This window comes from Notothenia rossii, assembly GCF_949606895.1.
Source record: "Notothenia rossii genome assembly, chromosome: 9".
Taxonomy (NCBI): Eukaryota; Metazoa; Chordata; class Actinopteri; order Perciformes; family Nototheniidae; genus Notothenia; species Notothenia rossii.
Window position 1 is genome coordinate 50,018,243 of NC_136907.1, and position 27,353 is coordinate 50,045,595.

Consider the following 27,353-nt stretch of genomic DNA (forward strand, 5'->3'; position numbering starts at 1 on the left):
TGCAGGTTCCCAACCTGGGGGGCACGCCCCCCCTTGGGGGTGCGCCAAAGATTGCAGGGGTGGGGCGCCAGGCCTCCGATGATTTGAGGCCAAATATCATATTTAGACTTTTTTTTTACATAATAATAATAATAATAATAATTGTAAGGCAATACAGGATTGTCACTAAAAGCCTTGTCTCTACATTACATTACAATACAAAATAATTGATTAATTAATTTAAATACAAATTCAAGTTAGTAGCTATTATAGGCATAAAAAGACAGAAATGTATAATTGTTTCTATAATAGAAATGTTTCTTCTGCCCGTAAAGTGTCAAAACCAGGCTTGTCTGGATAATAATCATTTTAATTTTTATAGCACCTTTCAAAAGACCCAAGGACGCTTTACAATGGGAAACAAAACAACAAAATAATAATAGTCACAAGGATACACATGTTAGAAAAAAGTGCATTTTAAAACATAGTCATTGTCCATGCCGGTTTCAGTTGGATTATTTGTCATAGTTGCTCTGATCAGATCGGTCTCCTACATTTTGTAGATTATTTATGAATTTCGAATCCACATAAACACGTCGGCAAAATCCGGCTTACTTTGAGCATGTGTTTTAAACAGTTTAATCTCTTTGTGAATTGTTTCCAATTGCACCATCCTTTAATTTCTTCATACAGCGGGAATCCAAATGAATGAATCCTGAGTCCAATAACCATCAAAGTCACTCCAATAGTGCTCCTTAATTACGCTTTCACCCTCCTTTGACAACATACTTCACATTCATCCAGTTTGTGACAGTAGTTGTAGCATTTTGAGACTTTGAAACTTTAATTACCGCTTTTGAGCCCCCCCTCCCCCCCTTGTGTGTGTGTGTGTGTGTGTGTGTGTGTGTGTGTGTGTGTGTGTGTGTGTGTGTGTGTGTGTGTGTGTGTGTGTGTGTGTGTGTGTGTGTGTGTGTGTGTGTGTGTGTGTGTGTGTGTGTGTGTGTGTGTGTGTGTGTGTGTGTGTGTGTGTGTGTGTGTGTGTGTGTGTGTGTGTGTGGGGGGCGGCGCAACTTCCAACAGGAGTCATTTGAGGGGGCTTTTGGGAAAAAAGGTTGGGAACCCCTGCACTACTGTATATGCCATCTTGAGGTTTTGATTTGATCAGTGCCACGTTCAAATTCAATGCAACGAGCATGGCAACAGATGATTAGCATTGGCCTTTTAGCTGCTATGTTAGCACCAAGCTACCTTTTAGTCTAGAAAGAAACAACAACTCACTGTCCTAGCTCTATATATACATGTATCGTGAAATGCATACATGTTCTATTACACGTGAATCGTGTTTCAGAAACATAATTTATGTCTTCTGATACATTCTAGGAAACGAACACACATGACGGTCGGTAAACATAGACTTACTGCCAGGCGAGCTATCCTATCCTTAGAATTCAAGGTCAATGCTTACTTTCAAACATTTTGCGAGAATTTTGCCAATTGAGGATGACCATACATACTACATTCTCAATCAGTATAGCATACTGACTTCTAGATACCCAAGTACAACATTACCATTAGCATTCTGAAGTATACTCAATCAAGACTGCAGAAGCTTTTCTGAACACTCCAACAAGCTTCTTCACATAAATGGAAACTTTAGAGAAAAATGTCCCACCAGCCATTATTTGTTTAAACTGACAACATATTGGTATCTATATTGTTACTTTCAAGCCTGAAAATGGCTTAAAAATGCTAGTCAAGTATGTCCAGTAATCTTAAATGAAATAATCAAAAGATCTTGCTAATACATCCGGGCGTTTTGAGCTAAAACTAAAAATCGCCTGACCATGCAGTCGGTGGCAATTTTCCTGGCAACCTTTGACACCAGTGTATGATGGGTTAATGCTGGATTTGTTGTAAAAGTGGTTCAGTGATTGCAAAGGACTACAAAAGGTACTATATTAGTCCAGTCCATTAATAAAAACATTTCCTGTCAGTGAGTAATATTACCCAATTCTACATGCTACATGTTTATCACTAACAATCTTACATGCTAAATGCTACATGTTTATCATTAAACAATCCTATATGCTAAATGCTAGGCTACATGCTTATCGTAACACAATCCTTCATGCTACATACATATTAACAATCAAACTATCATGAATGCTACATGTTTATCATTACACAAATATACGTGTTATGTTTATCATTACTCATGTCTCCATGCTATATGTTTATCATGAAAAAAAAGTATCCTTCATGCTACATGTTTAGCATTATACAGCCCTACGTGCTATATCAATTCACCCATTCATCCCACGTGATTTTGTTTTAGTTTCAAAATACAGCGTTACTCGTCATGATCAGCCAGCTGTAACTGACCTCTCCACATTATTCCCTCCTTCCCTCTTTCCTCCTCCAGAATTTGCAACCATAAACACCCAGAAGCTGCTCTACTGCTGCTTGACTGAATTTGACCCTGAGACAGAAGTAACAGCAGACAGTAAAGCACAGTGAGCTGCAGACACACACCGCTCAGCAGCCGGCTCTCTGCAGTAGGCCTCATCCTGTCCATGTGTCGACGTTCACTGCTCCCAGAACGCAGAACAGCAAAGCCTGGCATGGGCCAAGGGGTGAGGTGCAGGACCGTTACATTTGAGAGGACTACTTCTCCCAGGTCGGGTTAAAGAAATTGCCGACATCTCAACTGACTGACCATGAAGGAGCAGGAACTGCAAACTGTTGTTTTCTTCTGAAATAATCCTGTATATTTTTGTACAGACATCAAGGAGCATCTGCTTGAGAAGGTGATACAACTATGGAACAAATATGGGGCTCATATATATATTTTATTTTAGAGGACTTGCTGTGTTATTATTATGATTTTTTCCTTAAATGGCATTGCAATATAATGTAACACTTAATGACCCTGTCTTTATTTCTGTTAAGAATTCATTTTAATAAGGCTTTTCCTCAAATAACGCAACACATAACAAACAGACATTACACTTGATTAAATTACTGTCATTTGGTACATATTTTAGAGCAGTTTTTTGTAAAAGCAGAACACTTCCTGTCACAAAGTCTCATTAGCAGGCGGAGTGTCTCCATGAGGGGGAGCTGCTTCATCATGGTAAGACTGTAACTGCAGGGCCAGGTGTCCAATGATAATGGACCAATACTTATGGTACCATTTATAAGATGGACATGAGTTTGTGTTCATATGCATTAGAAAATGATATTTATGTAAAAGGTCAAACTTTTCCAAAATGAAATAATTTGTTATGTTGAATAAGATGAATGTTTATATAATAAGTGCAGAGTTCAACAGATTCATTCATATTTACACCTTACCAGAAGCTCTTATTATCTGTATCTGCTCAACAAGGCATTACATTGCAATAATCATGCATGATTTATACTTAACAGTGTGTATGACGAGCCTACTGCACTGCAGGGTTTGTGTTTCTAACCGTAACGCATGTAGGTTTAAAGTGTTTTTCACTTTAAACCTACATGCGTATACAAAAAATCTGTCTAAAATGCACTCCGTTTTTTTGTGACTTTGGTTGTACTGTTTTTTTAAGTATTATGCTCTATTTCAGCCTCATACTTGCATTTTTGACTTAAACAGGTTTGCATGCTTTAATGTTTGAAAAACACATTATTCTTCTCATTATAGCTGTCTGAATATCCGTCTGTATTCACGCTCGGTCTGAAACGCTCCATTTTAGCACCTGTCTCTTTAAGGCCTTCTTAGAATGCCCAGTCTGCTTTGATTGGTTTGTGCTCGTCTGTCCTGTCTGCGTTTGGGCACCATTACTGCCATATGATATGTGTATATTTGTGAAATTGCTAACTTAAAGGTGACCTATCATGCAAAATGCACTTTTGTACGTCTTTTATACATGAATATGCCAATACCCAAATCTCGTAAAAAGGGGCTGCAACGGATCTGATACAGACTGATCCAGATTTGAACACTTCTATGACGTCACAGAAGTGGCGCTACGGCTATTGGGCCAACTCCACCAATCAGGAGGAGACAGCCACGGACATAGCCGTTCGAAAGCGCTGGAGACGCTGTAGTACATATGCCAAGCCTGTAGATGGTGCTGTTCTCACAGAATCAGCCCATGCACAGACAGGGTTAAATTGAGCGAAATGAGGAATGGCTAAAATGCATGATCTGTTTGGTATTTTGAAAAATAAAAAGTATAAATAGGCCTTATGTATGGTCCTACACTATATTATTTAAATATAGCATGATAGGTCCACTTTAACTTAACTCCTGGCGGCTCATCTAAAGAAACAGTTACTGATTAAGAGCGTTTTGATACTTTGACAATGTTTATATATCATCTAGACCTGCTTGAAAATCTCACCTTAAATGTTTTCAGAATCCATTTTGGTGTTCTGTTTGACTGAGCACTCACAGTAATTGGTAGTGTCTTGAAAGCTTTGCAATAAATACATTCTCGTTTTTATTCTGTCAACCAGACTGGGATTGTTGTGTGTTTATTCAAATAATTTGTGAAAACCTGTAATTCATACAACACTAAACACTGTAACAAAGCAACAGATGGTAAAATATCCTGCAACTGTCATTAAAATAAACAACTAGTAGAATATGTAAGTAACAGTATTGACAATGTTTTATGTTATGAACACAAATCTTAATGAGGTATTTAGAAATACAACAGAAAGATCAATTTTAAGGGGAGACACAACAGGTAAATAGCTTCTAATCGACAATATATATCAACAAAAAAGCCTGCCTAGTTGATTGCTTACATTAAGACAATTCAAGTTTAGTCAAATGGTATGTTTAAATATGCAAATCATGTATTATCTCATGCTAACTTTTTATGAATTGAGGAGTAATTTGCTAATTTACAAATAGACAAAAGTTATTAACAAAAAAAAACTAAATGTAGTTACTGTAGTCAGTCGTTTTCCTGTTGTACAAAAATAAAATAAACTCAACTCTCAAAGCTGAACAGTGCATGAAAAAATCAATGTTGGGTTTCGACTTAAGAACTGCTTTTCTCTGAAGTCCTACACTATTCCACAGATGAGGGGATATGGAGTGACTATAAGGTGCAGTTGGCGGCCTCGAACCCGGGACAGATCCACTTGTTGCTGAACTGTTGGTATCCCTCAGCGCTGATCAGGTCACTCCCTGAACAGAGGACACAGCACACGTCAGCGAACACTGATCGAGGTGAATTAGTAATATAGTGAATGAAGTTCCATAATGAAATACAAACCATCCATCAGGTTCTGGAGGCTGCAGTAGTTTGTGCTGTCCTCCGCTGCATTTTTAGAGGACTCTGCGTCTCCCTGCACAACATCAGGATATCAGAGATGCACACCACAACAGAAGCTGATTTATCTTTTTAACTCTTCAATCCAACACTTTCAGTAGCTTTAATTCACATAATTTCTCCACAATCGAACGCACATTATCCAACTAATGGTTTCAATGTTTCATCAAAGCTGTGAGATACTTGAACTGAGTACAATATCTTAACCTAAACTTTGACACTCTTTGTTTGCATTATTAAATTACCATTTACTATTTAGACTCACAAAAAAAGGTTATTACTATACAGTTTGTAATAAATACAAATGTTCTTTTAACAGAGTTGAAGTTTCGTATGAGCATTAGCCTATTGTATCATTCAGAAAAAGGACACTTACAGTCAGTTTGCAGACCATGGACTGCTCTAGGAGAAACTGGAGGTCGGTGACCTTCTTTGAATCTGGAGACGTGTGCGTGGCTTTCACCAGGTAAGGAGCTGTGGACACAAGCTGCAGAGCATTTCTCATTCAGTCAGGTCAGAGACACTTTCTACACAACATAATGCCAAATAAGCATCCACAACAAGGTCATTCTACACAGAAATTAGCACTTGTTTGTTAATGTGCATCATTTTGTCATCAATTACAAATTATCCTATGAAGACATAAATCATTACAAGTGTGATTATGCCCACACTGAGCAGTTATATATACTGTATTTACATTAAAAAAAAAATTGTATCTTCAACTACATCCAAGAAACCAACAATTTAACAAATGTTGATGCTACATAGTTGGGGTAAGTAAATTGTGAACTAGAGATGGTACAACATGTTCCCACATCTGTTGCCCAAGATGTGAAAGAATAGGTGAATGACATATTTAAGATTGTAATTGTTACGCAGAGTGCTGCTGATGCTACTGCAGGCAAGTATAGCTTTATGTATGTATGTCACTTGTGAACAAATTAAAATGCACATTTGGATTCATTTGTATTTCTAAACACTATAATATTTACATCATTTGGTGGCTGCCTTGATTCTAACTTTAGGTTGAATGAATGCTGAAAATGTGGATTATTTTTTACAGAAATACCATATTTATAATACTTAATTCTCAATGAATGGGTTGACTGCTGTGTTTCTGACCTCGTAGGAGCACCTCTCTCCTTCATAGTGACAGCTCTGCCCGATCTGCAAGGCTTTGATCTGGCTCACCAGCTTTTCAGTCACATCTGCGCACGAGATGCCAAACATCCTGCAGGGCAGAGCAGTGGGCGTCAGTTGGTACTGCAACACTTGCTTAAGGGTGTTCAAAGCATCAGGAAATTAAATAAAATATAACATTTAGATTCTTTTGATCTTCGTTTTCTGCACGAACATGATTAACTGAGTCCTGTCGTCTCCCAAGATAAAATGCATGAGAATTGTGGCTGCACAGTTCTTTGACTTCCTAAGTACCTTGTCTAACATGCGTTTCACCCTTTTACACAGCAGGTTTCACGCATCCCAAAAACCACCATAAAGCTTTATCTGTCCAGCTGGTCACATGTTGCACAATTTACTCTGTGACACTAACATCTGCAGCGTGAACAAATCACTGACAGAGGGGCCAAAAGTATCAGGGGCCTGTATGGTATTCCTCTACAGAATGTCCCTCACAAGGAGAAACATTTAGATGTCTGTAAAACTGACTTCAAAGAAAATCTATTACAAGGGTAAAAAAACAACTACAAAGAAACAAAAAACATTCAAAGAGACACACAACAACAAAGAGACACAAAACATTCAAAGAGACACACAACAACTGCAAAGAGACACAAAATGAATCAAAAGAGAATCTTAACACCTTCAAATATAATCAAAACAAAACAAAGAGACAAACAAAATTACCACAATGATACAAAAATTAAAAAAGGCTACACATCAATCAAATCTGTGTGTCTTGTATAGAGATGGGGCATTTTGCATCTCTGTGGCCTGGGCGCGTCTATCGTTTTTCCAACCCAGTTTAGATGTAACCACGCCCACTTCCGCATTACGCAAGGATCGACGTAGCTCTATGCGATAGCGTCATAGACTTCATCTTCGGCAGTTTAGCGGTCGCGGTAAAGCAGGATATTGAATAGTTGTTTTTTGTCTTTCCAAAGGATTTGTTGACGTAAACGATCCTATCATCAAAGCCATATCGAAGAGTCTTGAGATTTTATTATTGGTGTTTCATCATCTATAAATAGCCTGTGTCTATCCTCAAATGTCGTTTAAAACGTTTTGAATATCTTATCAGCTGGTGTAAATGCAGAATATTGAATATAACCTTGACTATTACTGTGTATTTCATTCATCTGACAGCATTATTTAATGATACTATTTTATATATATACACACATTTATTCATTTAATATGTATATATATATACTGCATATATATATATATATTTATATATATATATATATATATATATATATATATATAAACACACACTTATATGTACTCACACATGTATTTATTCATTTATACACACAGATGTATTCATTCATTTATACACACACTCACATATATACACTTTATATTAATTCATTTTGAATTTTGAATTCATTCATTCTTTTGCAAAGATAATCAATAACACCACCTGACAGTTGTTTCATTTTTACATGGCAAAACGTTAATATGTTATTAATGTCAAATGTTATATGTTGTATTATATAACAAAATAGACATTCATAACATATTATAAATGTCTACCTTTAAATAAAATATTAAATAGATACCTTTACATCCTAAACAGAAGGTCAAAACATTAATATGTTACATGACAAACAAAAAAACGAAACATTATATATATATATATATATATATATATATATATATATATATATATATATATATATATATATATATATATACATATATAAACACTGTACTAATCAAATCTACATTACCACTTGACTTTGCAGGTATCTGCCAGGGAGAGTGTGAACGTGGCCCCCAGGAGAAGAGCCACAGACAGGAGTCTTAGGTCCATGTTGCAGGCAGGTCGATCTCCACGTCTTCTGAATGTGTCGCCCCGATCTGCCCAAGGCTTAGAGAGCGGACCACAGATCATGTGGAGAACTGGAGACGACGGTATCATTGATTATCACAGAGCCACAGCATGGGAGAGCACTACAGCACAAGTAACAGAGACATCTGTGTTTACAACAATTAGACTCGCTGACTGAGGGTTTTATAGTCATTTAAAGGACAGTCGAATAAAGAGTTTGATTGATTTATTCTTGTATTTGAACAGTTTGGTGTTTGCATGCAGATAGTTAGGATATTATTTGCAGAGGTTTTGAGATAATTGTCCCTACAATTACTGCTGCCTTCTCAATGAATGGAAAGCTAATGGAGTTTTTTTTTTTCTGGTGCTCACAGCTTTGAAGAAATTGATGAAACAATAAAAAAGTAACATTTTTTATTCCAAACAGCTACTCTCCACAGAGCAAAGTGTGAACAGTTTTAATACAAGACTAATGCTAATGCTAAATGCTATGCTACATTCATTCATTTAAATAAAAAGTTAGGAAAGAAACATATCTTCATGGATGTCTAATGTCCTATTTTGTATCTGGTACCGCCTCCTTATTCATGACCTAGATTCCTATCAGTCAGAAAAGGTTTTTCCCGCACTGAAACAAAAGTCCTCATCCGTGATAGTGATCAGAGGGTGCAGCCAGAAATAGAAAGAGTCTTCAGAGTCTGCAGCGGACAGGGCCTCTTTGCTTGCACAGGCCTTTTTCCAGATAGATTGGATCATGGATTTAGATTTGCACATTTTGCAAGTGCATGATGATATTACAGTATCCAGATGAATGGGATCTGAGGAGCTGCAGTTAATCCTGGGGGGTAGAGTTCTGGGTCTGGAGGTCCTTCAGTTTAACCTCCACCACTCCTGGCTTCAGCATCCCCCCTCTGCTCACCTTGCCTCTGAACGACGGCATCTAACACAGAAGGGATTTCTTTGTGTCCTTCTTAACATGAAAGGAAATTGTTGAGAAGATAGAAAGATAACAGAACCGATAAAGGTGGCGGTGCAAATAAAATATTTTTTAATTAATTTTATTCCAGTATTCGTCTCAGAGTCGCATAAAGCCCTGAAAAATTTGTCAGCAGGTCCTGACAACCTGGAGCCGTACTTTTTAAAGTTAGCAGCTGATTTTATAGCTTTGCCCTTTGCTTATCTTTTTAATCTGTCCTTGGAGACAAACGAAATTCCCCTTATTTGGAAATCTGCTTTTGCTCTCCCACTGTTAAAAGGGGGTGACCCCACTCACCTAAACAACTACAGACCCATCTCCAAATTATGTGTTTTAAATAAAGTACTGGAATCACTTGTCAATTTCCAACTGAAGGAGTTTTTATCAACAAATAATATTTTATCTGAGTTTCAATCTGGTTTTAGGAAAAAACACAGCACTACAACAGCTGCTTTAAAAGTAGTAAATGATCTTATTTACTTCTTAGACAATAGAGAGCATTGCGCAGCACTTTTTATTGACATGTCAAAGGCTTGTGACACAGTGGATCATGCCTTACTGTTACAAAGACTTGTTAGTATCGGTCTTTCAGGTAAGGCTGTCTGTTGGTTTAAGAACTATCTTTCATGCAGATCAAAGTGTGTGCGGGCAGAGGGCTTAACTTCAACATCTCTTCAGGTATCCAAGGGTGTGCCACAGGGATCTGTTTTGGGACCATTGTTATTTATTATTTACATTAACAGTCTTAATAACAATGTTTTGAATGCAAATTTGCATTTTTATGCTGATGATACAGTTATTTATTGTTCTGCGTCCACCCCGAAGCAGGCTCTTTGTCAGCTCCAGAATGCTTTTAACATTGTACAATCCAACATTTGAAACTTGTTTTAAATACTGCCAAGACAAAGCTAAGGATGTTCTCGAAAGCAAAAGCCAAGGTCTTGAACCTTCCTCCTATCACCACCTTGCAGGGGACGGAGATTGAATCTGTGTTGCGGTATAAGTATCTTGGAATTATAATTGACAATTCGCTCTCTTTTAAACCACACATTGTGGAACTCTTGAAAAAATTAAGAATAAAATTAGGTTTTTTCTTTAGAAAAAAGTCTTGTTTTTCCTATGAGGCCAAAAAGAGACTAGTGTCTGCAACCTTTCTGAATTTGCTGGATTATGGAGATGTGGTTTATATGAATGCATCTTCTCAGTGCCTTCACTCGCTGGACACCGTCTACCACGGTGCACTGAGATTCATCACAAACCTCAGATCCTTGACGCACCACTGCAATCTATACACTCGTGTTGGATGGTCTTCCCTGACCACGCGTAGACTGAAACATTGGCACATCCTTATATATAAGGCTATTCTTGGTGCTCTTCCCCCTTATCTGTGGATGTACATAAATAGAAAATGCACAGGATCCTATCGGCTTCGCTCCGAGAACTTTTTCCTTTTAACTGTACCAAAGGTCCGTACTGAACTTGGGAAAAGAGCGTTCAGTTACGCTGCCCCTTAAGCTTGGAACCTGCTTCAAACTGAGCTGAAACTCAGAGAGCTGGTCTCATTAGAAACACTCAAAGCAACTTTAACTGACCTTGAAGCAGGCCGCTGTGTCTGTAAATGCTTTGGCTAAACTTGGTCTATGACTGTGTTGTGATTGTGTGTTTTTTAATTGTTTGTAACTATAAAACTGTCTGAAACTGTGCTGTTACCATTCTTGGGCCAGGACTCTCTTGAAAAATATATTTTTAATCTCAATGAGACCTATCCTGGTTAAATAAAGGTAAAATAAAAAAATAAGAAAATATTTCGTTTTTTAGTATTGATGGGTAAAACATCTAGCTTTGGAGCAAAAATGATTCCCATAACTTTCATTGTTAGCCTTTGTTGCCCTCTATTGGCTGAAAGTGCAACTATAGCAAAATAAATGTACTTCAGGATCAGAATAAGAATACCTTTATTAGTCCCACAGAGGGGACATTTGCATTGTTACGTTAAAAAAAAAGTACTAAGTTATGATATAATAAAAAATATAATAAAAAAAAGAAAAAAAAAGAAATTACTTTTCAAAATGCAAATCCTGTAACAGTTCTTAGGATTTAGCAGCCAGGTATATATTACAGTTATTAATGGCATATGTATTATTCTATTTGTGAAAATGCAAAAAAGGGAGATTTCAGTGCTTTTTTGACTTTTTTGACTGCTGGGTCAGGTGAGGCTGCAGCAGCTCTGTGCCCTGATGTGAGCTACATAATCTGTCTTTTGGAGTGTGGTGTAAGGCTCTGTGCCTGTTAGCATGTTAGCCTAGCTCCTGCTGGGTGACAAACCCTGCAGTTTGTGATGGACTCTTACCGCTGATGCACTGGCAGAAAGAACATAATTGCGAGGCCTGGTCTCCTGAAAAGCAGGTGCAGCCTACAAACAAGAGCAGGGAGGAGAAGACACACGTTGGCACAGTCATGCATTACAATCAGAAAGCAGAACAACAAAAACAGTTGGCCAAAAGCACTGAGAACACGCTGTGGTGTCTCATAGCAACGCGGTGCAAATTATTTATGACTGGATCATTTTTTAATTGCTGTTAAAGCATAAACAGTTAGAATGCTTTAGTAAGTTTTGCTTTAACTTTAATAAAATGATCCTGTGAGGATAATCAATTCATTTGAAGCAGACTCAGTGTCAGGGTTGGGGAAAAATAGGACCCAAATGCAGTAAAAGGACTAAAAGGTTAGGTAACAAAAAGCGAGCTTTATTTTCCTGAATGAAAAAAGAAAACAAGGAACAACTTAACATACCAAAACAGGGGGAGTACGAGGAAGGATCAGGACAAAAAACCTCAGGAACAAAAATGGAGCGTGACAGGTAGCATGGACAAGAGCAAAGAGACAGGCAGACGAGAAACGACGAAAAACAGACATGGAGCACAGGGGAAGACAGGACTAAATATCAGGACCTGGTCCACTGTGGTCTAGATTTTTTTTAAAAAGCAGTGAAATCTCCCTTTTTTGTATTTTCACAAATAGAATTAAGGTTTCACAAATCTAAAACGGTGTTGTAAAGAATCTATAGACTCTCTGGGATCATCTAGTCCAAATAAATCGGCTGTTTGAGCCGTAAACATGGTTTCAAATGTTTGAATTTTAAACAAAAAACCAACAACAAAGTTATGGATAACTTTATTAGTTAATATAATTAAATAGATAATAAAAGCAAGTTAAATCAAAAAACACAATATATATGTTGTACAATTACAACATGATTTACAATGTGTGATGCACATTTACATCTTTGGCAAAGGGTTCCAGTTCAATAACCATGGTTACAGGACATTTGGGAGAAACACATTTTGATATAATTTCTGATACTTTAACATTGACGACATTTAGGTCTATTCATTTTTGCATAACTCTATTGAGAATAACATGCCCTTCATGGTGCACATATTTATTTTCAGTTTGGTGGAGTTAAAGAGTCCATACTCTGCAAATGTTCAGGTTTATATTTGTATGTTGTGTCTCTACTCTCACATGTCTCCATACTTTAATTTTCAAAAAGCTCTTTCTTTTTCTCATACTGCCTGTGCTGCAGCACCTCTTTTCACCCTCTGTCTGCTCTGATTGGTTAGCCGACCCGCTCTGTTGTGATTGGTCAACTGCTTAAAGATGTACATAGCGTATCACTTACAATGTGTTGGAGAGATAGCCAATAGAAGCACGAGTGTTACATAGTGATGTCACTATGTTACAGAAGTAAACAGATGAGTCCAATGGAGGCGTTTCAGGCATGGCAGAGGCAGAGTGTGTGGGAGAGGGAACTTTGGGTTTTTTATTTTTTGCAGACCATTTACATGCACTAAAACCTATAGACCACACTACTGGAAAAGCAAAGCGTAGAGCAATTTAATGATCAAATAACATATCCATTCATCAAGGAATTGAACAATAATAAGCAAATAAACCAGGGGGCTGTCGGAGGGGGGGTCCACTGAGGTTTCAGACTTTGGTGATTTCCTTCACTGTCAGACTGAAGTTGGCCTGAGGTGCGAACTGCTGGATTAAAGTGTGCAGCTGAAAGACACAATCATTTTCATTTTCTGGTCACATCAGGTTCTGCACAGAATGTCACAAAACACTAAGTACTGCAATGTTTCTCAGGATATGTTTTCAGAAAGAGAGTTGGACATGAATATGGACTTGTGAAGACGGAGCGAGGCTAGCTACCTCCTGCAGGGTCGGACCTATGTTGGTCAGATTCAGCTCCTGGGTGGACTGGAGAGCCGCCACCAGGACTGCCAAAGCTGTGGGACCTATAAAAAGATACATATTAAAGTAATGTCAGTCGTTAGGTTGAATGAAATGATGCAAGCCTGAATGCACTTACCGTCTACAGAAGAAGTGCCCGGTACGTCGACCGCGGTCGACCGGTCGACCGCAGGGGCAATGCTGGTAGATCGCGAGTCATTCATAAATTTAAAAAAATCCAGCTCCGTTAAAATAGACAAAACAGGTTTTGATCCCTCCTCCTTTGGCCTCCCTGCCACTTAATTCAGGAGTTGACTTGATTGACAGAAAAAGCGACCTATTGCTTTCCAGTCTGTTAACACAGAATGCAAAGCGATACAAAATCAGTCAAGTGCCGGGAGAGACAAACAACAAAATGAGTGCGGGAACGAGCAAAAAGCTAAAGACATACCACTTCCACACAGAATGGGAGGGAGAATCTTTTTTTGTGATGTCACATTCAAAGGTTATTTGCCTTATTTGTAAAGCAAGCGTCGCTCTGCCAAAGAAAGGTAACGTGGAGAGGCATTATCGGAGTGTTCACAAGGCATATGACAGCGACTTCCCTCCGAGTAGCGAGTTGAGAAAGAGAAAGGTCATGTATTATTGCTACACAAACATTATCTTTTAGTCTTAGTGTCGCCAACTCGTTTCTAACATGCAAAAAGACAAACAAATGCGTCTATGGTCGGTGTATTTTCTATCTTTCCAATCCAGAAGAGATCTCTCTCTCCCCCGTCTGTTTGCAAGGGGGCGGGGCAGTTTACACACACGCATCTGCTACATGCAGCAACAAACGGAGGAGATGGTGGAGAGAAGCGCTCCAAGGTGTGGTTACATGTTATCCGTCTTGAGGTGGACAATGCTCGTCACCAAAAGTGTTTAGCATGTAAGGGCGGTAACACGAGCAATTTGTCTAAACATTTAGCAAAAGTGCACCACATTCAGACGGAGGAATGCACCGGGTTTATGGAATCAAATTAGGGTCAATAATATTCACAAATTATTTCACAGTCTGCAGTTGTATATCACCTGTTGTGCGCATGTGAAAAGATTTTGTGCATGTGTAAAAAAGTTTTGTGCACACAGATATAATTTGCTCGTGTAAAAACATTTTGCAGCTGTAGAAATATTTTGTGCGTGTGTGAAAAGTTTTTGCAGATATAATTTGCACGTGTAAAAAAGTTTTGCAGGTGTAGAAATATTTTGTGCAAGGATATTTACAACAGTGAGGTTTCACAAAGTCTGAGATACGGACACACAAATTTCCTATCTGTGTGTGCGAACCTGAAGTTACAAGCTACAAGCTGCTATTTACGAGTACGAATTTTGACCCTGTTTTTACGCCTGAGTATGCTAGCCAATCAGCACGTTGCCCACTGACTAGCCAATCGGGACGTAGCCCACTGACCATCCAATCATAGGACACAAGGTTCTAACGCGTTCGTTTTGCTGACCTGAGCCACTTGGAGCGTGCTTGCGGGAGTCAACATGGAGGAGCCCGAGGCGAACTCTTGTGGGACACAGGTGGGTTAATTACATGCTACCACGGAACATGCCACTACAGTTTTAATTAACTAACGTCACATCGTAATTAACTAAATATATCAAGACAGCTGTGCGTGCATCCCTGAGTTACTTATATTTTATATTTAACGCTAGCTAGTTGATGTGGTCTTTGCTATTGTCTTAGCTAGCTACAGTCTGTTGGCTAAATTAACGTTTGTTGTTGTTGTGCCGTTTGAATGAGTAACGTTAATGTTAAAGAAATTAATGCAACACTTTTGTCGGGTGCTTCCTGACATAATGCCCCGGGCATTTAATATGGAGAGGAAGGTAACGTAACGTTAGTTAGCCAAAGGTCGAAAAGGTTCAGTTTCCAATCCGACTTGTGTTCACGTCAGCTGGAAAATAAAGCAAGTGAACAGAAAAGGAACGGTAAAGTGGGCTAACCATACGATCTTCATAATCAATCATAAATAACTGTATGGCCTACTCAACACAAATGCTCCTTACAACCCGCTGCAATAGACGATGAGCGATTCATGTTTTCTTAAAAATCAATCAATCATATACTCTACAGTATATGATTGATTTATGTATTAATTATTTTATTTGTTTAAATATAATTCTATATTTTTTTCATATACTCTACAGTCCATGCATTATACTTTTTTGCATGAAAAGGGCAGAACTTCAAAAGCTTTAACCTGAAACACATGCCTCACTGCTCGAGTTCAGGCCAAAATTAGCTTTACTTCATTCATTTAAAAGACCAATAAGCAATATTTAGGACACAAATAACATATTTATAACAATAAATGCTCTTCCTCAGCTATGTTTTATATAATGTAAACACAAGCAGTATTGTAGCCAAAGATAAACATTTCACTATACATTGTGCGGGTCATCTTATGTAGGCGCCGATCACATCATGTTATTCAGCACAACACCACAAAAAGGGGTCTGGCGATGGACACGAAGATTATTTCAATCATCAAAGGACTTGGTGGGACAAGATGTGGTGTGGATACATCAAGCAATTAATACCTTTTTAATTTGCAGATATGGTATGGTAATATTTGGTGGAATTGATGGATTTTCAAGAAAGGTTAGTGCTTCCTGGAGTTTATTTTACAATTGACCAAAAGTGAATTGATATTAAATGCCATTTTTTAAAGTTAATTATCACGCACATACAGTATGGGGTCAGTATTTAATTCATTAATAGGTTATTTGAGTACTGTGTTTCTGTGGTGCTTACTTTTTCCTTTCTATAAATGCTCTCATAGATCATGTACCTACAAGTAGCCAATAACAACAAGGCTTCAACAGCTCTGCAGTTCTTCCTTGAGGCTGTGGACAAACACGGATTTCCATCCAGGTAACAGGCTATTTCTTGTTTTGTGTGTGTTTTTTTTTACATGTAAACATTGGATTATTGGAAATACTGAATATGAAGAAAAATGTCAGGTGCACTTGATACAGTTAAAATAACACTGATTTGTATCAGTCTAGGCCATTTTATAAAAATAAGGTAGACTTTTGTCACGGCAGCCGTATTGACATGAACTAGCAGGTAAATACAGGTTAAATTAATTAAGTTGATTAAGGTTCCATTCTATTTAGTGCAGTAGAGCCTTTCCAGTGAGCCAACATGCACAATAGCAGCACCCTGACTGTTTGATCTGAATGGAACAGAACATTAATTAGTATCACTGGTAACACCTGTGTTTACCCTACTATTTCATGTCAAAATGGCTGCTTTTCAAAAAGGTCTATAGGCCTACATGATCAACAGATTTTTCACTAAGTTTTACAAGAAAAGTTGTAAATTGATAGTTGGGGATATAGTGCCTATTAAGCAAAGGCCCAGGAAGCCCTAGCACCCCCTATATGTCATTTCTGAAACAACACTTTACCAGTGATGACACTTATGGGTATGGCCTTAGAATGAGATTGGATTATTCATTCCTTGTTTATATTACTTTACATGACCTCATGACATATTCCCAATATTATGTGTAGGTCTTTCCAGTGATGTGCCCATAAAGAATGTTTCAGTCTCATACTAAAACCTCTTGTTTCTGTGGTAACAAAATCTTTAAAACTGCTGGTTCCCTGGGGGATTAGCCAGGAGCCAATAGTGAAGCTTGTTAAATGGCTATAGCTGTACTTAGAAAACTGGAGATACAGCCAGCTCTAAGAGTACAGAGATTCAAATTTCACATTGTCAAATTACTTAACATGGTATCTGTATGGTTGTACATTTCAAGGGTCAGAGGAGACCAAGGTGTGGAAAATGTGGACATTGCCAGACATATGTTTGACGTTCGTGGGTGCGGCAGGGGAAGCATCATCTCAGGGAAAAGTGTTCATAATCAAAGGTAATATCAGTGTATGGTTGTAGCTTCTGTCATAAAGCTTTCTTTGGTCAAAATATCTTTTGCTAGTGTATCGCTTAATAGTGACGTGCTGCCATTAATTATGGTGCTAAAAGTTGTTGCTGAGATTAATGTACATATTAGTGTTATTAGGGATGGGGAAAAATCCATTGAGTTACTATTTGCATTTTTTGCAACGTAAAGGTGTGATAATTGTTTACGGACTGCATTTATTCATTTATTTTTGTCAACTGTCTTTCAGGATAGAGCGCCTGTGGCGTGACGTGTGGAATGTCGTGTCAAGTATTTATTACGATCTGCTCCACAGCCTAGAGGAGGATGGCCTGCTCGACCCAGCAAATTGCACACACCTTTTCTGTGCTCAGTATGTCTTTCTGCCCCGAATTCAGGAAGATCTTGACACATTCACAGATGGCTGGAATAACCATTCACTCCGAACAGAACGTAACCTCACTCCTAACCAGCTGTGGGAAATCGGGAAGAGTCAGAGCCCTGTCAGCCCTCCTGACAACTTCGAGGTAAAGGGGAAAAACTGTTTTGTAGTTCTGTGTTTTATTCACCATTGTGGAGGAAGCCAATGTTAGCACACCTTGCTTTCTTTTAGAAGTCATAACAATGTTAGTATTTGGTTAGATGTTTATTTGACAAAATCCTTACACTGTTCTTAATATTATAATGAAAATGCAACACACGGGAACTGGAATTTAGCCTACCAGGACCACTGTGTTTCACTTTACCAGGCATCTTCCAATAGTACACAGCAATAACCATATGCATAATCAGGCTACAGCAGAATTACAATTTGTGTCAAAGCCAACAATGGGCTATGCAACACAAGAGTTTCAGTTGCATAGAATAGTTTTGTTGATATACAAAGACATAGGCCACAATCCGAAAAATGTAAAACTAATGAAAACAACTACTGTTGTAGTTGTTTTCATTTTATTTTTCTTTGAATTTGTAGGCCTCAAAAAGAATATTGCAGGAAAAAAAGATGCTGACTTCTTTCACTGGTAAATTAACACCTGAAAACTGCAATGAATATGCAGTGCACTAGTCTTTTTAGTCTGTACAAGGATAACATTTAAACTAAATAAATGGCTTAATAAATTACAGTTCAGTAATGCATGTCAAGTGATTGAAATCTAGTTTAGTGTTCATGTCAAGACAAAACAACAATTTAATCAGTGGGGTGGAAATCATTTAATAATAAATAATGGACTGTATTAGTCATTTAGAATTTTTATTTGTTGGGAGCCAAATGATTTCTAAAAAAGGTTCCTGACCACTGTTTTAGGGTGTCATCCCATGTAATTATTTTAACAAACCCGATTACTTTTTTATTTCAGGGGATCCATTTTCCAGATGTGGAAATTGCAGACATGGATCAAATTGGAGTACAAGTTCCTGAACTGGCATCTCCCCTGGGCATCGAAGAACTGGAAGGACTGAATCAACTTTTTAATCCTACTGCTCCTTCATTGTGTTTTGGGGCAGACATCTATAGTGCTGTAGTTCACTACATAGAGGGTGTCCTTGAATCAAGTCAGGAAGCATAAGGCACAATGCATACTAACTTTCAGCAGTGGAAGAAGTATTCAGTAATTAGTTGCATATAAATCCTTTATATCCTGTTGGCTAGTTTAATCTCCATCAATGCATCATATTCTATAAGATCATCATGTGTTTGTATCTTTGTCTCTGTCCTGTGAAAACCACGTATCTCTACAAAGTCAGAAAAACAGCCTGTTTTCAGCTTTGTGACGACTACTTTTCAAGCTGATCCAAGAGGCTTTTTAAAGAGTTTATTTAGCTGAAGAAGAATTTAAGTAACACTTCATCCTTCAGTTGATCACAAACATTCAACACCAACACATCTGGAGATACGTGGTACTTTTGTGGGGGTGATTGGGTAGAGGATGATGGAATATATATATATAGGGCATGACTGTTATATTCTCATTTTGAAAAGGGAAAATAAATGTATTTCAATTTTAGAGGCCTACTTTATTTGTAGTAACCTGAAATGTTACTCTTAGAATAACATGGCTTTCCACTAGCTAATGCAGTTCCTTGTTACATGAAAGATACTACAGTAGTAGTATAATGTTCTATTTTAGAACTCACAATAATGTCCCTACCTTTCATCCTGACATTGACTTCTGTTCATTCCGCTACGACTTGAAAAAATCATTTTCAGAGACTTCAACCTGCATTCAAAATAGTCCCCGGGGAAATGTTTACACATCAAATGATCAGTTCTGTGGTTTATGAATGGAAATTACTTTTTTAGCCGCAGAACATTTTAAGGTATATAATATAATAATTCAAATTTTGATTGTTGTGAAAAATGTAAAATGTGGGTAAATTGAAATGAAGCAAACATCCAAAGTCACTGGTCAATGGTTTATTTCTTAGAATCTTTGGATACAAGAGCTGTAGGATTCAAGTAAATACATCAGCAATAACAAGTACTGTAATAGACCATTTTCTAAATATTGACTATTAACAGAATGAATGATGCCATTGGTTACAACTACCTGAACCAGGTGCCAGAACTACATATGGCACAATCCAAACAGCCCTTCCAACAAAATGCAGTACAAAAAGAGTACCAGGCAAAGGTTATAGTATCTGTCACAAAATGTCATGTTCAAGTTCAATTTTGAGCTGACCACTGGAGCAAATGAAGTAGTAATAATCTCAAAAGGTTTCGTTTCTGTGAGTCGATATTCTTAAAATGGAGATCTCTTTTCAGGTGAAAGAATACCAAAGACAAAATCCCTTTTTACACCAATGAACAAAAGCAGAAGCTCCATAACACTGAAACAATGTTTTTTTGCAACAGAATCATACTGATGAGCAGTATCTAAACTAGACCAAAGCCTGTAACATAGGTTGCAATGCAGCTCTCCACATGCTTGGAAAAGTCCTCATAGTTTTGGAAGTGCCCAGGTACATGCAATGTGCTAAAACATGTGGAAGACTTCAGGTACGCCCCCTTCACAACTCGGACCTTCAAGGTGTCTGTAGGGATTTCCCACCCTACCCAGAATTTTGTCAGCTGTTCGAGTTGGGATGGAGAGGCTGCATTCAAAGACAACAAGAGGTTGTGGAAATACATCAAATAAATGACATTTGCGTTTTTAAAGATGAGCTGTATTTTACTGCTTTACCATGTTGTTTTATATATAGGTAAATGGAAATACTTTGTTGGGATAGTACTGAGCCCAAAAAAGGAGGGTGGCACAAAGTAGTATTAGCAAAGACCACATCAACTAGCTAGCGTTAAATATACAATTTAAGTAACTCCGGGATGCACGCACAGCTGTCTTGATATATTTAGTTAATTACGATGTAACGTTAGTTAATTAAAACTGTAGTGGCATGTTCCGTGGTAGCATGTAATTAACCCACCTGTGTCCCACAAGAGTTCGCCTTGGGCTCCTCCATGTTGACTCCCGCAAGCACGCTCCAAGTGGCTCAGGTCAGCAAAACGAACGCGTTAGAACCTTGTGTCCTATGATTGGATGGTCAGTGTGCTACGTCCCGATTGGCTAGTCAGTGGGCAACGTGCTGATTGGCTAGCATACTCAGGCGTAAAAACAGGGTCAAAATTCGTACTCGTAAATAGCAGCTTGTAGCTTGTAACTTCAGGTTCGCACACACAGATAGGAAATTTGTGTGTCCGTATCTCAGACTTTGTGAAACCTCACTGTTGTAAATATCCTTGCACAAAATATTTCTACACCTGCAAAACTTTTTTACACGTGCAAATTATATCTGCAAAAACTTTTCACACACGCACAAAATATTTCTACAGCTGCAAAATGTTTTTACACGAGCAAATTATATCTGTGTGCACAAAACTTTTTTACACATGCACAAAATCTTTTCACATGCGCACAACAGGTGATATACAACTGCAGACTGTGAAATAATTTGTGAATATTATTGACCCTAATTTGATTCCATACGGGTTCGACTGTCTTTCGAGTAGCTCTGTGGCCCCATCCACGAGTAACGTTTCCACGTCAGGTGTTATGTATGCTAGCAGCAACACACGGAGTTAACTACATTATACAAACATGGGTTAATGATTAGAGGTAACTGAGTTATTTATTTTGTTAAAGTTTCAGCTATTCTGTTTCCAGTTCTGTCATCAGATTATTTAATAAGATTTGTTAAAACATTGTTGTTTCTTTTGATGTGAAATATTATTTATTTAATTCAAATAAAAAGCAATGTTAATTTTGTTCACAATTTGTTAAGTTAATTTAATAATATATGTATTTTTGAATCAAGTATTCATCTTTATTGTCTTCATTGTTAGTTTCCACATGCCTAAAACAACCTCAAACTAAATCTAAAAGTTGATGGCTAAATAAGAGCGTTTGAGAAATTGTGCAAGGCACACAGTAGTAGTCCGAATAGTCGATTAATCGTTTCATTAATCTATAGATTAATCGATAATCAAATTAGTCGTTTGTTGCAGCCCTATTGTAGTTATCCCATGTAAAAATAAAACGTGTTATTCAGCAACCCTTGCAATTTGGGTTTTTATTTTTGGTTGGTAGACCTCGGTTAGCTGGTCATTTCAAAAGTAGCTCACCAGCCAAAAAAGTGTGGGCACCCCTGGTCTACAGGAACAGCCACGGTCAGCGGGGCGGGGCTTGTCTGGGGTGTCGCTGGAAACGAACAACATTATGTAATTTTATAACCAGTTTTTAATAAGCTACGCTTTCTGCCTTCCATCTTTAACTAAGTTTGTGTTATTTTACATGTGGAACATAATAATACAGGATTACCTTGAGACGTTTTTATTTATTTTGTATTTACTTTTAAACCTTATATTCTTATACATTTTGTAGCTTTTTCAACATAAGATTTCAGGTACTTGACCCAAAATGATGTGCTATTTTCTATAAGCCATGGTTTGTGCCTTCCAGCTTTAAGTATATGTTCTTGAACCTTGACATACGTGTATATGTACTGTATGATTACATTGAGCCTTGAATGTTTGTATCCATTTTTTAAATCTTTATTTGCCATGACGTTTGTAATATTTTTTCCATAAAATAAGAGCTATTTGATGATGAAACTGTAAAGCTAATTTATTTGTACAAGCTGTATTGTCTGCCTTCCTTGCTATAAATTACTTTGTGTTCTAGTACCTTGACTGTACATAGTATTAATATTGAATTACCTTTATTTATCATAAAGTTTTGTAGTTATTTTTGCCATAAGATTAGAGGTATTTGACCAAGAATGATGTGATGATATAGCTATTTTTTATATGCTATATATAGGCTTCCGGTTCAACTAACTTTTGTGTACCATGACTCAACATATTAATATTGAATTAGCTTGAGAATTTAATTCTTTATAATGATATCATATTGTGTTACCCCTTATCTATCATAAAGTTTGTAGTTAAATTAAATATATATAAGATTTGATTTCTTACCATGAAATGATGTATTTCTATATATTCTTTTTATAAGCACTCTCTGCTTCACGGCTTTTTGCTTTATTGTAAGCTTTAATAGTGAATTATCCTGAGACTAGAATGTTGTTGTATGTTATATACAGTATACATTTTAAACCTGATACATCATAATCTTTGTAAAATGTTTTGCGCTTAAAATGTCACCTCTTGACCAAAAATGATTTTTTTGGTATAGTAAAGCATTGTTTATAAGCTCTGTGCCTTCACGCTACAACTCACATTGTTTCATGTACCTTGTCTGTATACATTAATGAGGAATTAGTAACGATTTTTCTATGTAGATTTCAGATCCAAATAGGATCTTGTGTTCTCACCTGTCTGAACAGTAGTCAGCGAACATCCAGCCAGCAGCACCAGCAGCAGCAGCAGCATCATGTTGGAGCTCTAGTGAACTCTGAGAGCAGTTGTGTCCCCGCAGAGCGTGTGACCTGTTCCAGGGAGTGAGAGAGGTGTGGCTGCAGACAACAATAAAGGTCAATCAACAAGTTACCTGGACCAAACCCAAAGACCAAACAAAGATTAAAACAGCAATGGCATGTCTGTAATGCTACTTCCTCAAAGCAAAAATAATGCCCGGCCCCGCGTTGTATCCAAAGAAAAAGTTTGAATCCAGCTTGAAAAAAAAACAAAACTGCTGAAACACTTGCTCTACATTTAGTTAATTTCTTTTTTAAAAACAAAAACGTTTTTTTTTTAAAGAAAAAGCAAAAGAGAAAGATGTTAATAGTTTTTTCCTTTTGAATGTAGATGTATTTAATTGAAAGCATTTTCACGTAGAAAAACATTTTTTTTAAAATACTAAATAATATTGTATTTAAAAGAACAATTGTCACAAAAAGTAAAAACAAAAGAATTAAGATAAAAGGGTCATTGTTCTTTTTTAAATAAAGGTTAAGTGAGTTTTTTTTTACGATAAATAGGTTTATTTATTATACCATTTTCACAAACAAACAAAAAGAAATACGTGGAGATAAAAGACAAGAGCTTGTATAGTTTGTCTTTATTTGAGTCACACTGTGGGAACATCCAGTATTTTAAGATTCACATTAATAAATATAATAACTACAAAGTCCTAAGAACAATATATACTAAAATCACCAATAAAATAATTTTTGTTGCATTAAAATGATAGTACATTTGCGAACTGAACACTGCATCTCATCAACCATAACAAACTAAAACTATAATATCCTCCTTCTCTTGCTCTTCATTCCCAGCAGCAAGATAATACATCTGCATCACTGCGGCTTTCTTAACTTCCTGCTGCTGCTGCTCCCGCCGCTGCTCGCAGAGCTGGATCCTCTGGAGATGGTGAGAGGGGGGGAGGTCAGATCCAGGCCCAGCTCCACAGTCTTCATCAGAGGGGGGTGCAGAGCAGAGGCCCGGGGGCTGCTGCCGGCTGAGGACGCAGGAGACCTTCACCGCAGAGAGGAAACAGAGATACAGGCAGAGCGGTTATATGTCATGTTGGTCAGTAATTATAGACGGTAACCTATTCATGTTAATAATGTATTTAAGATTAAGTAGATTAACGACACAAAAAACAGGATAGTATTTGGGATATCCTCCCAATAACCTGTTTGATTCAGTAGCTATATCAACTACTAAAATGTGACAACATTTAAAATACTTCTTAAGCTAAGTGTTTATAAGCTAGCTCGGCTTGGTTAAAGCATAACATGTGGGTTAGTCACAAACCCTACAAACATGCCTTTGTCAGACATAACTTTGCAGTATTTACGGAATTGAGCATGAAAGCATCGCAATCTCATCCATTGTAAGCTCCGTTATTTAGCCAAGCAGGACTGTGTCGCCAATGAAGCTACGAGCTAACAGCTAACTCCTAACTCCTAACAATAACTAACGGTCCTCCTGCAGATTTGAAAATGGATGTAACATTATCACCATCGTTGCATAGCCTCTTCTGGGCCTTGGCCGTGGGCTGGAATGAAAATCAGTTTTAAGGATACAAGGCTTCCATTTACAGACATCACATTTGATGATAATCCCATGCATTTTGGGGCAAAAATAATTTGTTTTATCCACAGTGTTATTTTTGATCCATTTATAAAGGGTATATTTAAATATTTTTGCATACTCAAGTCCCTAAATAGTTTGGAAACTGCATCAATTGTGTAGAAAATATATATAATATTCATATTATCATTATATAAAATGTGCTGAGAAGAGAAGTCCTCGCCGTCCAATCCACTTCTTGCAGGAAGCTCCAAATGTTAAAAGTTACCAAAGTTGAGCAGGGATTTTTCCGTTGGATTTTGGATTAATTGTTGACCATTAAATGTCAATTAACGAGTGTTTACAAATGGTTGCATTTTCCATCAAATCTTTGCAATAAATGGTGTCAACCCAACAATTTCTGCAACAACCTATAAAACACCATACCATACACCATGTTCTAAGCCCTAATACCACACACTGTAATCTTTGAACATTTCACTTCTGACCAGAAAACACTGCACAGTGCTGCGCTGTATCTTCAGGATCCCAGCTTTGACATGATGTATCACTTCTGTGTCACATTTACTGTCGACCCTTCAAAACAAAACACAGAAATGGATCTATGGTTGGGTGAAAGAGGTTGAGAAGAGACCCTTTCTGACCTGAGAGAGGCCGAGCTGTAGGGAGAGCTCGTCTTGGAGCTCCGCTGGCTGGAAGGAGTAGAAGACGGAGATGGAAGAGACAGATTGGCCTGAGAAAGAAAAAAAGGGAAGTTCATATTTAAATGAAATGCCTTGAACTACCTCAAAAATCACAGTAATGCACAGCCACTCAAATGCTTAACCAATCCTCCAAATATAAAAACAGCATAAGGGTTTTACACCTGCAGGAAGTATTCCTCCACCACTGATCTGAGGTCAGGTTTGTCTTCCATGGTGTCGTACAGCTTCTTGTTGATACTCTTATTAAATTCTTTCAACTCCCTCAGCTTAATATCCTTCTCCTCAAAAGTCTCAGTACTGGTGTTTTTTGCTGAGCGGATCTCTTTGGTCAGCTTAGAGCACTGGGGAGGAAAACGTCAAATTAAAATGTGATTATGGAGACAGCTAATACATGTTTGGATACCCAATACAAGTGGGACAGTGGACATCCAACCTGCTTTGTGGCTCTGTCGACCTTCTCCTGCTGACTACAGATTTCTTTGTTCAGTTTACCCATGAGGGACTGTTTGTGCTCTATCTTTTCTGTCTCCGCCTGCTCTTCTTGCCGCAGACTCTCCCAGGTATTGTTCATGTCCTGGAAATGGAGAGTGACAATCACACAAGAAAAAACTAAAGCAAGGCCCAGAGGCAGATTGATACCAGGTCAACTTCACAGAATAACTCACAAAGTCAGAGTAGCTAAACACGTTTATAAATGGTCTCTCGGGGACATGAAAAGACAACAGAACAAGAGACTTGTATGACACTGAAGAGGAGAGACAAGAATGAAGAAAGAGCGGTTTTAGGGGGAAATTAGAAACACAACAAAAGCAGGAAATGCAAATAATATGTCTGGGGTTTTCCCTCTCCTGTAGTGTGTTCTATCGATTTGAGTGCCAGGTTCAGGACATGATGATTCAGCATGTCTCCACCTGCACACCATGCGTGTGAATGTAAATGGTCTGCAAAGGTTAAAATCCCTGTTGCGGCTTTCACACCAGCCCTTTTCCCGTTCTAGCTCCGAGCGGGAGCTTTTCTGGTTCAGCTCCGGTTTCCCTTTTCTGCTGTCGCTCTGTTCACACCGCCCAGAGCTGCCGCTGCTGCGTCATGACGTCACCGTTTACATCGCTGATTTGCTCCCCAACGGCGTTACGGCGGTCACAACAACAACAACAATGGGGGACTGCGTCGGGTCGATGATCGTGTTGCTTTTAATCACACGAAGCCAGATTAAATTAAATAACGACTTCTCCAACCTTATGCTTTTCTCCAGAGTGCCGTGGTTCATTGTTTATTAATGTGTCTCAGCGGCATTTACCGACCGCTGCATGCTGGCTGCTCTTCCACGGGAGTTTATTCTCCTGTTAGCTCCCGGTTAGCTCACACTGCAGCGGCCTCTCTAAAGTATTCACTGTCTGACTGTCACACAAGCAGCTGATACATATCTCCAGTTCCCCTTAAGTGAGTGTGTGTCGGTCTGAATTGACGCTGTTTGGCATCACAACGCTGTTATGCAAGTTTCTCTGGTATAAAATGGGTGATGTTAGCATAGCAGCCGAAGCTAAACTGACTACTTGCTATTGCTATCCTATTGTGGCATAAACCGTTTTCTACAGTCAAATTTTACCGGCGTATTTTTCATTATGATTCTACTTGTGATAGTCGGACACGACAACCTGTGCAGCCCATGTATTGATTCC

At 37.9% G+C, this 27,353-nt stretch overlaps 4 protein-coding genes across 9 annotated transcripts in view; 2 read left to right on the forward strand and 2 right to left on the reverse strand.

Moving 5' to 3' along the window:
- Window positions 1-4,480, forward strand: part of LOC307018292 (Y+L amino acid transporter 2) — a 41,278-nt gene extending 36,798 nt beyond the window's left edge. The window contains exon 10 of the mRNA XM_079648460.1: window positions 2,402-4,480. Coding sequence (XP_079504586.1) covers window positions 2,402-2,496 — 95 coding nt within the window. The 3' untranslated portion in view covers window positions 2,497-4,480. The remainder of the gene's footprint in view (window positions 1-2,401) is intronic.
- LOC307018294 (uncharacterized protein) lies at window positions 3,045-23,622 on the reverse strand. Of its 3 annotated transcripts, none has more exons than XM_079648467.1 (9): window positions 23,308-23,622; window positions 13,520-13,605; window positions 13,258-13,366; window positions 11,652-11,714; window positions 8,225-8,396; window positions 6,432-6,540; window positions 5,683-5,793; window positions 5,250-5,322; window positions 3,045-5,161 (listed from the first exon to the last, which is right to left on the reverse strand). In XM_079648467.1, the coding sequence occupies exons 5-9, from the start codon at window positions 8,386-8,388 to the stop codon at window positions 5,073-5,075; spliced, it is 546 nt and encodes a 181-aa protein (XP_079504593.1). In that variant the 5' UTR covers window positions 8,389-8,396; window positions 11,652-11,714; window positions 13,258-13,366; window positions 13,520-13,605; window positions 23,308-23,622; the 3' UTR covers window positions 3,045-5,072. The 3 variants fall into 3 exon arrangements, with proteins under 3 accessions (XP_079504593.1, XP_079504592.1, XP_079504591.1); XM_079648466.1 differs by lacking the exon at window positions 23,308-23,622 and adding an exon at window positions 13,680-14,491; XM_079648465.1 differs by lacking the exons at window positions 11,652-11,714; window positions 13,258-13,366; window positions 13,520-13,605.
- On the forward strand, window positions 14,595-19,753 carry LOC307017838 (uncharacterized protein). 2 transcript variants are annotated; one of them, XM_079647676.1, is made up of 6 exons: window positions 14,596-15,106; window positions 16,145-16,190; window positions 16,372-16,463; window positions 17,356-17,466; window positions 17,726-18,002; window positions 18,834-19,752. In XM_079647676.1, exons 2-6 carry the CDS (start codon window positions 16,152-16,154, stop codon window positions 19,041-19,043), a joined length of 729 nt encoding a protein of 242 aa, XP_079503802.1. In that variant the 5' UTR covers window positions 14,596-15,106; window positions 16,145-16,151; the 3' UTR covers window positions 19,044-19,752. The 2 variants fall into 2 exon arrangements, with proteins under 2 accessions (XP_079503803.1, XP_079503802.1); XM_079647677.1 differs by lacking the exon at window positions 17,356-17,466 and having other exon boundaries at window positions 14,595-15,106; window positions 18,834-19,753.
- A 333-nt stretch (window positions 23,623-23,955) lies between the features above and the next one.
- Window positions 23,956-27,353, reverse strand: part of ccdc39 (coiled-coil domain 39 molecular ruler complex subunit) — a 36,417-nt gene continuing 33,019 nt past the window's right edge. For 2 of the 3 annotated variants that reach the window (XM_079648876.1, XM_079648875.1), the window contains exons 17-20: window positions 26,108-26,248; window positions 25,836-26,015; window positions 25,615-25,703; window positions 23,956-24,409 (exon numbers count right to left, since the gene is read on the reverse strand). In XM_079648876.1, the coding sequence (XP_079505002.1) occupies window positions 24,232-24,409; window positions 25,615-25,703; window positions 25,836-26,015; window positions 26,108-26,248 (588 nt within the window). In that variant the 3' untranslated portion in view covers window positions 23,956-24,231. The remainder of the gene's footprint in view (window positions 24,410-25,614; window positions 25,704-25,835; window positions 26,016-26,107; window positions 26,249-27,353) is intronic. The other variant, XM_079648877.1, reaches the window with a different exon arrangement.